Source organism: Amphiura filiformis, chromosome 6, assembly GCF_039555335.1.
Source record: "Amphiura filiformis chromosome 6, Afil_fr2py, whole genome shotgun sequence".
NCBI lineage: Eukaryota > Metazoa > Echinodermata > Ophiuroidea > Amphilepidida > Amphiuridae > Amphiura > Amphiura filiformis.
The window spans coordinates 26,506,328-26,523,803 of record NC_092633.1 but is presented as its reverse complement, the minus strand read 5'-3'; the positions used below and the strand labels follow the sequence as shown (position 1 = coordinate 26,523,803).

Here is a 17,476-nt window from a genome sequence, read left to right as displayed (position 1 = left end):
TGATTTACAAATTGATGATTTCCCTTATATTTATTTGACACTGGGATATATTAATACTGTTTTGGATACATCAATATGTATCAACTGAGTTTGTGTTTGGCACATATAAGCAATGGGTTATTCCAGTTGAAATCCATACATCCCTATGGAAGACATGTCCCACAGCCATAATCTTCCACACAGGGTGTGTGAATTTCAAATGGGGTTACCTGAATGGACAATTCCATTTGAATTCTAAACCCCTTGTATGGGAGATTAAGGTCATGTCTTCATAAGGGTGAATGGATTTCAACTGGGATAGCCCAATTCAACATGGAGTCATTGGTATTTCTATTCTGCAGTTTATAAATTCTTAGTCTGCACAAAATTATTCAAGTCAAAATATTTACTGTAATTATATCCACCAAAATATGGCACTAGAACCAAATGTCCAAGACCAATTAATCCCACATAGAAGCAAACTGGTTTAGTTTCAAAGAGTTCCTCACAAGCAATAATAAAACGAAATGATGCCTACAGTTAATAAGTTCTCTTTGGTGAGTAATATTCTCAAGACACTGTATAATCCTTATTCCAAAATAATATGGCACTTATTTTCAAAACTTTGCACTTTTTTTTTACAATAGCATGGAAAATGATGCTTCCATTAGACCAAACTGGGAATAACCAATTAATTTGACCGATTTCAAAACTTGTCCTTCTGTTTCATATTTTCTAACAGTCATAAGATTCAATGAACTTGGACATGGGTTAAATATTGCTCTTCATTTTACTATTTCATCTTCATTTGAATTATTGCTCAAAAGAGAACAGCAGAGCATGTTTGCCAAAACCAAAATGCACATACTAAAGTCTGTTTATCTACCTCGAGTCACTGGCACAAGCTTTGAAGTTCAGCATGTGCTGCGTTGGCTTACCTTGGTTACTTGCGTGTACATATGCAGTACGTTGAACGCGCGCGTAAAAGTATGTACAGGCACCAAGTAACGCTAAGCTAACGCAGAACATGCTGAATTTCAAAGCTAGTGCCGGTGACTCAAGGTAGATATATAGACTATAGATTAAGTCTTTATTTGTGATGTGATTGCACAGATTTACACTAGAGACACTCATATATGGCATTACAGCTGCTATACAGTTGATGTCTTCCCTCCTATGTGTTGATCCATCATGTTTGGAACTATATAGATATCATTCTGAAATTTAAAAACAAGAAATTATATTTTACTATATTATATATTATCATATCATATCATATCATATCAGAAATCACAACAACATATGCAGAAATCACAACATATAAATCATTTTCTATACTTTGTTTGCTTATAATTGGTAAAGACTCATAACATCAAGGATTGATACAGAATCATTGCAATGATGTGCATACAGTTGGACACAGCACCTAAGCTAATTATACACTTTGCATAATGCATGACTAGTGCGCACATTTGTATTACGAGCGCAGGAGTTGGTACTAAAATGACACGCGCAGTAACAAAAACCGAATAATGTTCGTCAATAAGCCGAACAAAGCAAGGCAAAATGAATTCTACAATTGAGAACATACATCAGCATATTTATATTCAATTTGGGTCATTTTTTGGCAGACATATCTCAATATTTCTGAATTCTGTGAATGTGTGATACAAAGTTCCCTCATTTGCAACATCTACATTTACGATAATATGAGATAATCAATGCACTGTCTTTCCAACTGCTAAGCTTTATCTGCCAAACAGAGCTCAGAAGATGTCAAGATGTCAGATGGAGGTACTGATGGTACCCATGGGTGGCTAACCCAATGTGCCTCCTGAATCAAATAAAGTTGGCCAACCCTGTCTTAACCTGTCATGTGAGCTTGACAAAAACTGAAAGGCACTAATACTTACATGTGTCTTTCTTCTCTCTATGAAGTCAGCAAGTCTGGTCTTATTAATTTCAGTGCCTGCAGATCGTGTTAAAGATTTCCCTTTCAAACTTTTGATCCATGGACTATCCATACCACCTTGAGATGTTAATCTGGCTCTATTTTGAGAGATGGAAAAAAAAATGTTTGTCACTATTTCCCAGACATTGTAATGTTTAAAGAAAGAGGCAGTTACACATATTTCATGATACATGTGCATGGGGTGGGGTGTGTGTGCATTTGTCTTAAGGGCAGAGTAATGGGAGAGAACATGGACCTTTTTGAGCTTCATTATTTCTGAATTGTATGTCCAAAGTATATAAAACTATACATTTTTGGAAAGGAAATGAGTCAAGGAATCCCATGGTGACGTCAGATTTGTTCAAAAATCTCAAGTTTTTGAAAAAATCACAAAAATTCACTTTTTACCCCAATTTTTTGTGACAACTTAGAAAAAAATCCATTCGAGTAAAAAAAAAATTAAGTTAGCTTTTCATGAAGAAGAGACATGAACTTAGGGAAGGTTTTTTAATTTTTTTGAAATTGTCTCTTTTGAAATATTGAAAAAACATGTGAAAAAAGCCATTTTGTCACTCTATTAAGCTAAAAATTGCACATAATGGTATATATTTTTGTTTAAAACAAATATTTTGAAAAAATGAAAAAACCTTCCCTAGACTTTGATGTACTCTAAAGGATAGTGCAAAAAGTTTACCCTTTGCTTGCATATTTTTCGAAGTTATCTTGTCACAAAAATCGCATAATATTGTCAAAAGTGAACTCTGAGAAATCGATGTTTTAGTAAAAAAATGTCAAAATTATGCACAAAATGTCCTTAAATTTTAAAACGGTAAGACTTTCACACTTGTAAAAGCTGTATCTGGTGCATGGTCTAAATATGCATCTTTTTGCACCAATGAATCTATAATCTCTGCTTTCAGTGCGCCAAAATTCAAAATAATTAAAAAATCTAAGTGGCATTTTGACAGCAAATTTTTGTTTTGTTTACACCACATTTGCTGGCGTTAACAACATACCGAATGCGCCTTGACTGCGTTGGACATACGCAGCAGAGTTGCGCCTCGTCACTTGACGCGAATCGCAGCAGCGTAATCACAATATTTTGCATTTGCGCATTTCTGATTCATTATTTCCCGCCAATTTACTAGGCTGTCTTGAGCCATGTGACTTTTTAGAGTTGAAAAGAGTGAAATAAATCAAGCAAAAATACGAATAAATATTAGCAAGTTGTATTTTATCAGTTTCAAGTGAAAGAATACATCTTAGTGTTGATAAATATCAAAAAATCTCAAATTCGGTCGTGGACGAATGTGTCTTCCATTACTCTGGCCTTAACCTACAAACATGGACTTTGAGTCCACATTTATGTAGTGAAAAATCACACAACGTGAAACCGTGGACGTCCACGTTCGGCAGAGGGTGATATTATACTGCATGACTTTGCATATGGAGTAGGGTCCTCTATCGTAGGTGTAATACCAGGTCCACGGTTAGTGGTGAAATATCACAGAAGTCCATGTTTGGATTATGATATGTCTGTATGTGTGGGTCCACGGTTTCACTGTTAACAACCACACACACAATATGGGCCCATGGTTGTCTGTGAAAACATGTAATAGGGTGTGTGTGGGGGTGCATGTATGTTCACATAGCTGTGGGGTTGTCTGACTCACATAGTTTGACAAAGCTTTTGTGTGGTTTATTTTTAACTTCATTTGAATTCAACAATCTTGAACATGATTTAAATGATAAAGCTTATTCCTCAAATATGCCTCCAACCTGTATTTAGAGATTGGGTATCAAACTGATGTAATTTTAATAATTTTTAAGTAATATCAACATAATTTGGAAACCAATACTTGATACATGAGATGATTTATACCTCGCATCTCCTTTCAGTAGATTGCTAATGAAATTCTTGGCATTGCGACTGATGTTAAAGAAATAGGTATCCGGGAAGCAGAAGTCCACTTTCATAATGTTGATGCAGGTCTCCTCAATACTCTCATCCAAAAATGGTGAAATACCACTTAATCTATGACAAAGAAAATAAATCATTAGTTACTGTTAAAATTTGCTTGCAATGTAAGAAACAGAAGCACATAATCTCATGTACATGGATTATACCATCAGGGACATGAATAGGGTTTGTGGCACTTGTGGCTACAGAATGGCACCCCTTCTCAAAGGAGAACAGCTTACTTGTTCCTCTAATGATTCTTCGTGGTATTTGCCCAAATATTACTTATTTGATCATATCTAGATCAATTTTAGCCTTAATTAGTCTCACATAGTGACTATATTTGTTGAAATGTACTTATAATTCTGTCGATTTGGCCACCTCCAACATGACACCTGGGACATTTGTCCCCCTTGACATGCACACCAATGTATATACTTGTCATGCTTTCCCCAAATTATATTTTTTTGTAATTGTTTTACAAAAAGCATGTATTCAATTCCTAAGAGTTTGAACCTCCACATAGCAATAGCACCATAACAAACTAAAATTTAAGTGAACATGACAATCAGGAAGCAATCACATTTTCATGATGACCTGCATTTGAAATGAAGTTTGTATCCTGTATTTTGTTTTTTATTTCATCTAAAAATAATCACACACATGCTATAGCCTGTATGCCTTCCTTGAGGCAGTAGTTTAGATTGTTTTTTATTGTGTCTCTAAAAGTAATGATGATAAGTATATTAAAATATAGAAGGAAATGACACAAGGGAATCCAAAAAAGCATAACAGATTCCTGCAAAAATGAGCAGTTTTTGAAACAATCACAAAATTTGATCTTACTTTACTGTCTTGAGGAAGGAATATAAAAGTTGTGAGAAACATAAATTTAACTTACAGCACATAAGTGAGCACACCAACACTCCTGTAGGAATGAAATAGAGAAAGAGTCATTAATTATTTCAAATTCACTTAAGGGGGTACTACACCCCTGGCCAATTTTGTGCCTCTTTTGCGTTTTTCTCAAAAATTATAGCGCATTGGTGACAAGTAAGATATGTATATTATAGGGGCAAGGATTACAACTACTGCACTGAAAATTCAGGAACACAAGGCAAGTAGTTATTGATTTATTGATCAAATACTGGTTTTCCCTCTTTTTGGACTGTAACTCCACAACTGTTGTCTGTGCTGAAATAAAAATTTCCAGTGCAGTAGTTGTAGTCCTTGCCCCTATAACATACATATCTTACTTGTCATCAATGCTCTATATTTTTTGAGAAAAATGCAAAAATAGGCACAAAATTGGGCAAGGGTGTAGTACCCCCTTCAGGGACTAATTTTAAGATAAAAACTTGCTATTATTTTCATCAAATTTTGGCTAATTAGTAACAGAATATTACTCATATGGACCGTGCATTAGACAAGGCATGTCAAAGGAACACAAGATTCCATGTATAAGATCCTGTCACAAATGTTAGAAAAAAAATTATATCACAAAACATGTACACATATTACTATAGTTTTCAGCAAGGTTCTTCAGTAGTCTGCCGATTTGGAGCTGTTTATAATGTAAACACAGAAGTGGGTTCTGATTGGCTATTTGAATCACATCATAATCACATCAGCACCTCATTCGCCGATCAAGCTGCGTAGCAAAGAGTGACCTAGTTTTTTTTTACCCGATAATCAGGAAGAGCAGTCGGACACCACTGAAGGACACTTTGGTAAAGGGTTTTGGGTAAAGATTCATTCTGGTTCATTATGATAGATGAGCTTGGTCTCTAGCAAAATGTGGGTGCAATTTTTTATATGCAGAAAGGTTGTAAAATGAAAATATAAAAATGTGGGCATTAATATTCCCAATGAAGCTGTGGCAGCACAAGTTGGCACATATATATTTACTGTCTAGTTGCCATGTTTATAACTCAACTGCTACACACTCCCATAATAAACCACAATATGAAACTTACCACATATCTGTGAATGTTGTGATATCTCCTTCGGTAATAAGTTCGGGAGCAGCAAACTCTGGGTTGCCTAGTAACGTATGCTCACCCTGACTGGTAGCTATATTCACGGCATCCCCAAAGTCAATCAATTTGATGCTAGGGATGAGGCTACTCAGATCTATTAGGAGATTCTCTGGCTGTAAGGACAAGACATATAATAATATTAACCTCATCTGGTTTGTTAACTGGGAACTATAATGATACAAAAGAAACTGTGTGTAGTTATGGTATCTGATATGCTGTTCGAACCAATTCATGACTACCCAGCAAACACAATAATGTTTTTGGCAAACATTTTTCTGACATATCTGATCAACTATTAAATAATATTTGTTTTGCAGCAAGTTTTCACAAATGTTTCTGAATGTTATTAAAGTTTTATACCCTTTATATAACCTAGCTTTCAAATGTTTTCTGTAATACATTTCATGCTTGCTGGGTAACTACTGAATTTGAAGTTCAGGTCTAAAGATTGGATTTTATACATTTATTTAATGCTTTATATTACCAACAGTAGCTCAGGTAAACAAATTGAAAAATAATGAGTACAAATGGGTTGTCTACATCTACAGATTCAACCCTTTTCTCCAAGCCAATACCCCAGCCAATGGGCTATTTTGGAATTATCTTCCACAGAGGGAGTACAACTTTCAAATAAAATGAGTACATTAACCATCTCTTGTTGAAACTCACCCTCCCACTGTGGAAGATTTAGGTTGAATCTTTCTCAGAGGGTGTATGAAATTCAAATGGAGCTGCCTAATGTGTCCATTCCATTTGAAATTCATACTCCCCCTGTTGAAGATATTTCCAAAATCTTCCACAGGGGTAGTGTGGATATTAAATGGAATGGACCAATGCGAGTACCCTAATCATTATGCCACCCTCTTGTGCTAAAGGATACAAACCTTAATGTCTAGATGAGCAATTCCACAATTATGTAGATAGTGTAGCACATCCAGCACTTGAGACACATAATATGCAATCCTATGTTCTGTCAATTTGGCAAGACTGATTAGATGATCCATTAGTCGACCACTTGATATGCTGCAAAAACAACAAATGAATTAATCAATCATGTGTACACTAACACCACTGCAACCAGAATAAGCTTCATTAGAAACATCAACTACAAAACAAGTTTTTATAAAGTATTAAAAAACATCAAAAGACACATCATTGCACCGTTCAAATCACAGCTACAACTTTTGCTACTTCTTGGATGCTACTACAGAGTTAACAAGCTCAAACAAAATCCATTATATGTGCAGGTGGAAACAAGAGAACGAATAATAAGTATGCAATTTTGAAGAGATGACCTTACAAAGCCTCTTCAATTGACTTGCTGTTCATCAACAACTCATCTTTTACAGTAAATGCAAACGTAAGCGAACAGAGGTATTACGTGCAAGCAAAAATAACCAGTATTAAATCTTTGATGATTTTGAAATGACAAATCTTTTGAACTTTAGCTTATCACTATACTTACAAATCAAAGATGAGCACAAAATGCTTAGGTGTCTCATAGCAGCTCATCAACTCATATATAGCAGGGTGGCTTAATGCTCTCACTATGGAGACTTCTTGCTCAACTTGCTCTAGACCCATGTGTTTCTTGCCGATGCATTTTGCTGCAACTTCCTTCTGATGCTGCTGATCAAAGCACTGCTTCACAACAGAGAACCTCCCCCTATGGTGAGAATTAAAATATTGGATGCATTCAAATGGGTTATATTAGACAATTCAGACTATTTGTACATCACACATGTGAACAAAAATAGTGTACCTTTATATTATTTCGCCTTGTGCTTGGTAAAGTTTGAATTTAAGTGCATACGTATTTAGTTGTTGCTTACATTATTATCGTAATGTAACATCAATGCATCTATGCTGGGCATTAAATGTGTATGCCAGTGTTGTTGCAATTTGAAGCTGCACCCAATGAAATGCGCACTGATTTCACTGAATTGATAAGAGTAAAAATACTACAATCTTGTCTACAATTTGGCTAGAATATTCTTGTAGTTCTCAGTTTCACATGAAATGCTGACAATTCCACACCTTTAATTGTTTCTGTTGACACTCTTTTCTGATAATGTTGCCTCATCCAAAATTTGGCAAAAACAATAACGCAACTAAAAAATTCTTCAAATAACAAATGAAATAACATGTATTTCGACAGAAAATTCAGAAACTATAATTTGATAAATGAAAAACAAAATTAAAACCAGAAAATAATCTCTTAAGGTTAACTTCATCTCACCTTCCAAGTTCACCAAGTACACTGAATGTTGAATCAAAGTTGTAATGCCATGAAAGCCCAGCAACCTGTCCCTCTCCATCGCCTGTATGGGAATATATGACATTATTACACGGTGTCCCATATGAAATGAAAAATGTGTAACAACAATTGATTGATCTGCTCCATGCATTCAGAATCGCAACCTTCTCTTCAATTTAATCTTTCCTGTAGTGTGACTGCACATAATCCTTAGCAAAAACTCATCTTCCTTTATCACCCTTTTTTAATATAACACCAGTGTAGCTGTTCGTTCAAGCATATCGATAGATCAGTCCTTTGCCTTTGTTGATAAACAATGATATCAAGTGGTCTATAGGAAATCGATTGCCGAATTATGCTTGATAAATCGCTAGCATGACCTGCCGTCAAATCTTATCCAGTTGACTTGAAGGTAACATTGTTGCTACATTGCTAGCTATACCAGTGTTTGATTATTAGCAATTTTTTAATCACATACCGCAAATGCTTGTATGATATGGCCGTAAGTATTAAACAATGTTCAAATGTCAAACAAAACTATTCAGCTCCTAACTCATACCACCATACCAACTTTGAAATGAATGTCTCTCTGAGCCCTCATAGTGGGAGCGTGGATTTGGTTAACAATTTGTTCCCTTCAATCAATTACAATTTCTATACTAGTACTTTACCTGTGTCTGTAGGTAGATCAGCACCGTCTGACGGTTCACTGGGGTCACTGAGTCCAATCTCATTGTTAGCACTGACCCGGAAGTAAAACGTCTGCCCTGAAGGAAGATCTTCAACTTTAAAGAATGTGGTGAGAACGTAGGCGGCTGCTACTTGCCACACTACCGGTCTCCTACCTGCAATTCATAATAAGAATCAGTTCAATATGTGATGGTACTTTCCATCATTCCACTTTGGGCAATCAATGAAATGCTAGGCTTTGTGTATTACTAACCATTGCTTGTCTCATCTCAAATTGAGAGTAATGCTATGTTGGATTTCTCAGTGGCAGATTAGAATCTTGCACACTAACCTAATGCCGTAGAAGGGCGATTTGACCGTACGCTGGTGATACAACCGTGAAAACACACTGATTCGAAAATTTATCACTGCAAAATCCAACATAGTGTTATCTACGAGCTATATTCCCTATAATAGTTGTATCATACTAAGCAATGGCTACAAGCATAGCATATTTGGGGATGTACTTTTCATCTACATCATGCCACGCTATCGGAAAAGCAACTAACGCAAATAGCGATCTGAAATCCCTAGACTGCCAGTATCAAAATCAAATTGCTATCACCTGAACTCAAGTCAACTTGGAGTAGCGTAAATCACAGTTGATAGCCATGACTGAGTTGCCAGCAGCATTTGCACAATGGATACCAGTGATTTCTCCTAATCGCTGTGACTGATAGTCAGAAAGCAGTATTAAATTATAAGTAAATAAAAATTTAATTTCAATTAACTTGAATAAGTAGAATGCATCCTATTACAATATAAAGATAAACCATACAGGTCATTGCCTGTTATGTTGGATGCAACCATAACCAGTAATAAATACAACAACAAATGTTTCACTCCATCTTACCCTTTTGTGCATATTCCACTGTATAAGCTTGTATAAGGCAGTTACCACTGTGTTGAGGTGGGTCCCAATATAAAACAACCGCTGTGGAGTGAACCTCATGAAGAATTGGTCGGCCTGGTGGACCTGGTTTACCTGTATGGGTTATGCAATCAAATGTGAGCATCAAAATTTGAAACTGGAGACAGAGGTGCCATGACAGTTGTTGGGCTATAGACATTTTCAAATCAAAGTTTACAGAAGACAGCTGTTTATTTATGATGAATGAATGAATGACCTAAGTTTATAATTCTGGGTGATCTATAGTTGCGCTATTGCACTATAGTTGCGCTTTGCATAATGTGTGTCACTGGCGAGCGCTTATGTTAATTTACACAAGTATGCTTTATTATGCTGCGTACGCACCTGGTGCGCGCGACCACTTTGCGAGTACACCTGGGATGTCATCATTTGACGTTATGCCGACTTGCAATGCGCAGTAACGATGTTCGATAAATGATGTGCGCCTGCGCGTACCGACGTCAATTCATAACCTCATTAATAAACGCGATGCGTGCGATCCAATCATATTTTATTATCTGTGAAAACGCGAACCAGCGAACGCAAATCGAGGTCATTAATATCTCACAATTGACCGCAAAATGCGTAATTGTTCCAATGTCGCACACAATTGACTTCTGCGTGCGCCGTATTGTGCGTCCAACGAACTCTTGGCGCGCTGGCTGCCGTATTTGGATTGCGGCGCTACCATATTTGCACAGATTCTGATACGCACTTTTGTTATTGGTCGTTTTGTTTTAGCCTGATCGATTTTGGGAAAGGGAAGATGTAAGAGTTGTTTATTTTTACAAACTTTTGAGGAAAATGTTGTGTTATTTTGTAAAGTTAAAAGATCAAAGTGACGGTTATGAATGAGGTTAATAACTTTGCATCGGTTATAATGTCGGGCATTGTGAAAAATCTAAACATTTTGCTTTGGACCTCGGAATATCCCTCGGGGCTGCGCCCTCGGGATATTCCTCGGTTCAAAGGCAAAATGTTTAGATTTTTCACAATGCCCTCCAAATAACCGATGCGCAGTTATTAACCTCTAAATGACGACATCTCAGGTGCATTCACAAAGGCTTATGGGATTTACCAAATTGGGTCAATTCCTGGTAATCTCAGATTCTCTCATGTCTGAGATATGAAGTTTGACAACCATATGAATACAATATTTGTAGACATTGACAGGAAGCTTACCTTTGACTCTAAGTGATCCAGAACATGACACTGAACCACCGTCATTTGTAGCAACACATTGGTATTCGCCTTCATCTTTGAAATTACAATTAGTTATCTCCAATGAGTGAGTTCCATCCTGGTCCTCTACCATCATCAGGCGATAGTTGGGAAGTAGAACAGTGCTGTTAGGGCCTTTCCAAATTACAGGCGGTCTGGGTCTTCCGCTTGCACGACAGGTAAGCTTAGCAGTCTCGCCCTCGATCAAACACTGGCTAACGATTGGCTCGATAAATTGAGGAGCAGCTGTGGGGATAATGATTTAAATGATAACATTATAGGAGCTTTACCTTCTGACAAACTCATCTGCTTACAGATACACATACATCCCTAACATCCTGTGGCAGCAATCGATTAATCACGGACATTGTGTATTGTTTTCAAAATGTGGATGAAATACTGTGTAATAGGACCAAAATGGCATATCTTTTGTGTGCATGATGTATGGATGTATGGAATATGGTCACCAAGCGCAGCCTGTATTTTGAATGCACAACAGCAGATGTATTCATCTCTGAAATGCATTTGGCATAAAATTGCGACCTATTGCAGACCTCCGCGAACCGAGGATGTTGAGTGTTTCACGGTAGGTCAAAGGTTAAAGATGGAAAATCTAGTATGTGTCATCATTTGTACCCCACTCCTCACACACTCACATGCTGTTTTGTTACTACTAGATGGGATAAGTATAAGACTTTTTTTATGTTCCGGTGTTTTTTAAAATTTTTACAAGAAATCATACAAAAAAGAATTACATTGCAATCATAAAAAAGAAATCACAAAAGATCACCTTTTTTGTCTATCAAGTATAAAGACTTGATTAATCACACATCAAGCTCGGGTAACATTATCTCATTTGCATATTTACACTTCTATTATTTTGGTGAAAAAATGTGTACACCAGCATTAAAAACTTTTTAAACAGATATCTGTGTGCTCACAAAATGACTGACTCTTGATTTGCAACACATTGTTATTCAACAAAATTAGAAAAACCTATGTAAACATACCATAGCTACATTCAAGCAATTTTACGAACCTAAATTTGATAAAAAAGCGCTAATAAATTCTGACAAGTTTAAGTACTTACAATGCATTATATCATTGTGTGATTGAACCATAATAGCTGCATAATAAAGCATCTTACCTTCAAAAGCAAACATTGGATTTCGAAGCTGAAAAAAAGAACATGTAGATAGTATTTATTAGTATCCTGTAAAAACAGATTGAATATATCATTAAATTTTCATATTTGGCAACAAATAACCCTCTTTTTTAAGGATTTGTAGCATGAAAATCATACAATGGGCTATTCCATTTATAAAACACACTACCCCTGCACAAAGGGGGGGTATATTTTTCTAATGAAATTAGCTAGGGTTAAATATTTTGAAATCCATACACCCCATGTATATGGTCCTGTGTCACAACCTGGGGTACCTTTGTGTTACATAGTAAAAAAATGAAATGGTTCATACATTTTACCTACACATCTCATTTAAAGTGGTTCATCCTTCTGAGCATTTTGACACCTTTTTTATGGAAATCGGTTAAAAACTGAGAGAGTGCGGGCAAAAACAATCACAAAGTAGGGAGGATGTAACCCCACCTCTTTTTTCCACATTTACAATCATTCTGAGCAAGTATTGGTCTTTTAAATGAACTTTTGTATTTATTCACTTGGTTTAGATGTCTGGGAGTTCATTTAGACATTTTTTTTTTTTTTTTATATTTTTAAAGGGGTTTTTAAATCAAATTTACAATATGAATCCCTCCCCTAATCCTCCTCCCCTAATCCTCAGCCACCCTTGGCACATTTCATGCCAAAGCGTCATAAGAAAATAATTGAAAAATATTTGAAAACAGGATAAAAACATGAGTAATATAGAATAAATTAGCCTCAATTTAAGACCTAATTGAATCTTCTAAGTGAAGGAATACTCAAGAGACAGTGTTTAGAAATCCAAACTGCACATCAAAATGTAACAAAGCCACCTTTTTGTGTACCCCAGTATATGGCACAGGATCATATGTCTTTACCTATATCTTGCACAACTGGAATGAACATTTCAAATACAAGTTGGCCAATTGTCTATTCTAATTGAAACCCATACTCCCTCTGTGGAACACTTTAGATAAATCTTCCACAGGGGGAATGTGTATTTCAAATAGACTAGCCCATTTGATTCTGGCATTACCTTGACACCTAGCTTTGCTATAGCAGATTCCTTACAGCTTCTCCTGGATGATAAGCTACTACTGGATCCTGTAGGTCCATGTCTGGATCCAAGATTACTCTCTGACACGGAACGAATACGCAGTAAGGATATGCTTGATCGGCTTCGCATTCTACTCAATGTATCATGCCATGATGATCGCTTCTCTACATTCCTGTAACGTCAAACACATTTTTAGTTGCTTTGAATTAGAAATAATGCACAAAGACCAAATCAAGATATGAAAAAAACTTGTAAAAAAGGATATATTTTGTTATTAGTAAACAAGTTAGTTTTTTTATTTTAAATTTCATTTTGTTACGAAGCAACTATTGCATCTTTGCAACGAAAATAGCAACCACAAACGTACAGATATACACACAATCAATACACAGCCACTATTTGTTTTACACACAGATATATACACAAACATACATGCACACCCCAACAGTACACCCCCACAATGTGCACATATATATACTCAGACATACACAGACATACACATATACAAATATTTTAATCAGTATTTTGTCAAATATATTTCATGTATCTCATCTCCAAAGATATGATAAAATGCCACAAATCGTGACAATTAATTTTTACGTTGAAGCGCGCACACACACCCCCACATACATCACACGCACACAACCCCCCTACATGCAACATACATGTAATAACCCCAAACACATATTATGTACAGTACTAAGCAAATGCAGACCTTTACATTCAGTTACTATCTTCAGCAGGGTGATCCAAATTCAACCACAGAGGTTATGTGTAGATCAGCTTTCAACTGTGGTTTGATTTCTTAACATTTGACAGTTGACCAATTTTCAACATGTTATATGCAACATATTATCCATTGCATCTAATGTTAAGAACTGTCCATACTTCCTGGGGGGCAAAATCAACAAATTTTGCACCAAAAAGGGGGAAATTTCGTAATTTTGGGTTTTTACTGGGGAACAAGGGGGAAAGAGTTCCAACTGGGGGGGGCCTCCCCCTGTGGCACTGCCATTGGGTGTGTCTGCAATTGGGTAGCAATATTATTTCTTTGTGTTCTTGTTTGGGTTAAATTACCAACTCACACACATACAGGCTGTATCAAAATGGTTGGTATGATAACATCATTTCTCTTGTTATGCGACATTTGACTTTCCATAATATTTCTCTACAAATGAGTGGATCTTATGTATTAAAGTGTAAGGAAAAAATGTAGCGTAAGTCTTGTCCTATAATTCAAATGATGGGTATCAATCTTTTTGATACAGCCTGTACAAACTTGAAATTTATGGCTGAGTATTCATAACCTCATTAATAAACGCGATGCGTGCGATCCAATCATATTTTATTATTTGTGAAAACGCGAACGCAAATCGAGGTCATTAATATCTCACAATTGACCGCAAAATGCGTAGTTGTTCCAATGTCGCACACAATTGACTTCTGCGTGCGCCGTATTGTGCGTCCAACGAACTGCTTTCGTAGCGCTGGCTGCGTATTTGGATTGCGCGCTACCATATTTGCACAGATTCTGATACGCACTTTTTGTTATTGGTCGTTTTGTTTTAGCCTGATCGATTTGGGGAAAGGGAAGATGTAAAATTGTTTATTTTTACAAACTTTTGAGAAACATTTGTGTTATTTTGTAAAGTTAAAAGATCAAAGTGAGCGGTTATGAATGAGGTTAATAACTTTGCATCGGTTATATATCGGGCATTGTGAAAAATCTAAACATTTTGCTTTGGACCTCGGGATATTCCTCGGTTCCAAAGGCAAAATGTTTAGATTTTTCACAATGCCCTCCAAATAACCGATGCGCAGTTATTAACCTCTAATTAAGTTGCGGCCCCCAGAATAAACCCTCAGACTACTCACATTGGCAAGTCACAAGTGTCCCTTGATGTGAAACACCTGTTAATCTCTCTTCTTTTAAAATGACTATCCACAATGATTTTTTGAAGGTTAGTTTACTGCCGGTGTTTACTGAAGTACATTACAATCGTATACAATTTTGAAAAAAACATTGAGGGCTTCCTCCTCAGCAAATCTTACAAAATTGCTTAAATGTAGATCACCAAGGACTATGTAAAGTAAAGGTAAGCTCTGCCATTTGTTGACTTTACTAGACATGATCAAGAGGAATTAAGTCTAATGAAATGAGCTATTCCCATGTGGTGGTCGCCGTGCATTCTCTAAATTCAGTAAATTTTCATCGTCAACCGTGTAATTGAATGGGATTATTTTGAAATTTTAAAACGCTTGAAATATCACAAACAAATAGGCCTATGTTAATAAATAATATAAATACAAGCTAAAACCGTTGGGGTTCGATAATGAACCCCACAAAACTAATTAAGTATATGGAAAATGCCATACGGCCGGGCGGTTTCACAAGTTGCCGGCTCGATCATGCCATTCGCCGCCTGGCTATTCAAGAAAAAAATCCATACACCCTCTATAGAAGACATGGCCTTCGACACAGGGGGTGTGAATTTCAAATAAAGTCACTCATTCAGGTAACCCCATTTTAAATTCACACTCCCTGTGTGAAAGATTAAGGTCATGTCTTCCATACACGGTGTATGCATTTCAACTGGAATAGCCCAAATGTCGCTAATATTGATTTTGAGTTATTGATAAAAACACATGATAATTCTTATGTTTTACTTTTGTTTTTTAAGTTGACGATCACTCATATTTTGTAATCAGAAGTCCATTTTTAATGGGGTTAGCAAACAAATTTCAATTTGAAAATTAGTGTCTAATAAATTCTTCTTTATATCACTGTGGTTGTCCAAAGTATTCCATTATCAGTTTGGCAACTACCCATAATGCATTGCGACTGGATTGAAACAATGTCATACACTGCATATGCTTGACTACCTCTGATGTCCTGCAAGCAGTGGTGTTATATGATGTTGCTACGATCTTACTGATATTCCATATGCGCATTACCTTCATGGAAGCATACCCAGAGATAGCTTATATGGATAATCAAGACGTGGATTATGCTGCTTACAGAATTATGATGTTAAAATCATTCGTTGTTGGGCAGGAAAACCGCCTATGTGTTTGTGGCCCCTGAACATGAAACAAAACTGTCAACCAGTTACAAAGGAGGTTTTGCTTTAAGCATGTTCAGGGGCCAATGACACACAAGAGGTTTTTTCTGCCCAACGATGCAAAGAAGTCTTGTCAATAGTCTAATTTGTGTCTGCTTTCATGAAGGATATACCACCATAGGGGATATGGACAAATTGGGCTATTCCAGTTGAAATCTATACACCCCTATAGAAGACATGACCTTAATCTTGCACAGGGGGCAGATGAAGCATGAATGGTTGACTCCATTTGAGAGATTAAGGTCATGTCTTCCATACAGGGCGTATGGATTTCATCTGGAATACCCCATTGACAATACACTTATCTTCTCATCTTCCCATCACAAATTACACCAGAGTAAAATCTTAATTAATACTTGTAGGGAGCATCACACTATCTGTACAGTACCACAGGGTGTGAATCATGCCATGTCATGGCACCATGCCAAACTTTGTGAACATAGAAGTAAAAGAAACTAAAATTAAGATTACAACATGAACAGTAGGAACTTACAGTACACCTGCATGTTATCAATCATTGTGAATTCTTGAAATACAAAATGTTATTTCAATTACACTTAAAAGGTTCTTATGCTTGTTTCATACTTCCCTGCTGCTTGCCACGACTATTACGTCATACGCAAACAGCTTAGCAATGCCAGCGGTGACCAGTGGCAACCCGATATATTGATCGCTCCACCGCATTGCCAAAAGCGACAAATCATTACGAGTTGAATTCAAGTCAACTTGGACACACTGCCGTTCTGACATATGAGCCCAGGATATGAATTTTGGCCAATGAGCACAGAGCAGCAACATTGGCTTTTAGAGTTATGCCACTGCTGCTCAGCAGCGTGCTACTTGGCTACTGCTGTTTGCAAGCATCTTGCTGCTCAGCCGCTTGCGGCTCCGAAGTATGAAACCAGTATCATGGTTCAACTTTGGAATTAACAATCATTGTTTTTTTTAATAACAATGGCAGGTACTCATATGCAGTAACTTTCAATGTTCTAGATGTTACACATTGTTGTCAGTGCAATAACGTTGTTGACTTTATAGTGATTTTGCAGCATTTTTGTGTTTCAATTTTAATTATTTATTGTTTTAAAC

General features: G+C 36.5%; 2 protein-coding genes across 2 annotated transcripts in view; both read right to left on the bottom strand.

Moving 5' to 3' along the window:
- Positions 1-1,130: 1,130 nt before the first annotated feature.
- Positions 1,131-13,394, bottom strand: LOC140154438 (kalirin-like). Its single transcript, XM_072177004.1, has 13 exons — positions 13,245-13,394; positions 12,194-12,221; positions 11,008-11,292; positions 9,769-9,900; positions 8,858-9,031; positions 8,169-8,250; positions 7,395-7,595; positions 6,814-6,952; positions 5,867-6,042; positions 4,792-4,818; positions 3,813-3,965; positions 1,893-2,028; positions 1,131-1,196 (listed from the first exon to the last, which is right to left on the bottom strand). Exons 1-13 carry the CDS (start codon positions 13,392-13,394, stop codon positions 1,131-1,133), a joined length of 1,749 nt encoding a protein of 582 aa, XP_072033105.1.
- Positions 13,318-17,476, bottom strand: part of LOC140155190 (triple functional domain protein-like) — a 324,171-nt gene continuing 320,012 nt past the window's right edge. Inside the window, 1 exon segment of the mRNA XM_072177934.1 lies at positions 13,318-13,437. The gene's annotated coding sequence lies outside the window, so the exon portion shown is untranslated.

What these genes read in the sequence shown, in the direction of transcription:
- LOC140154438 (XM_072177004.1), bottom strand. Translation starts at nt 13,394, where the DNA reads ATGCGAAGCCGATCAAGCATATCCTTACTGCGTATTCGTTCCGTGTCA. An exon ending in TCCAATGTTTGCTTTTGAAG is followed by an intron (nt 11,293 to 12,193) that starts GTAAGATGCTTT and finishes TTATCCCCACAG; the next exon opens with CTGCTCCTCAATTTATCGAG. An exon ending in CTACTGAAAGGAGATGCGAG is followed by an intron (nt 2,029 to 3,812) that starts GTATAAATCATC and finishes CTCTCAAAATAG; the next exon opens with AGCCAGATTAACATCTCAAG.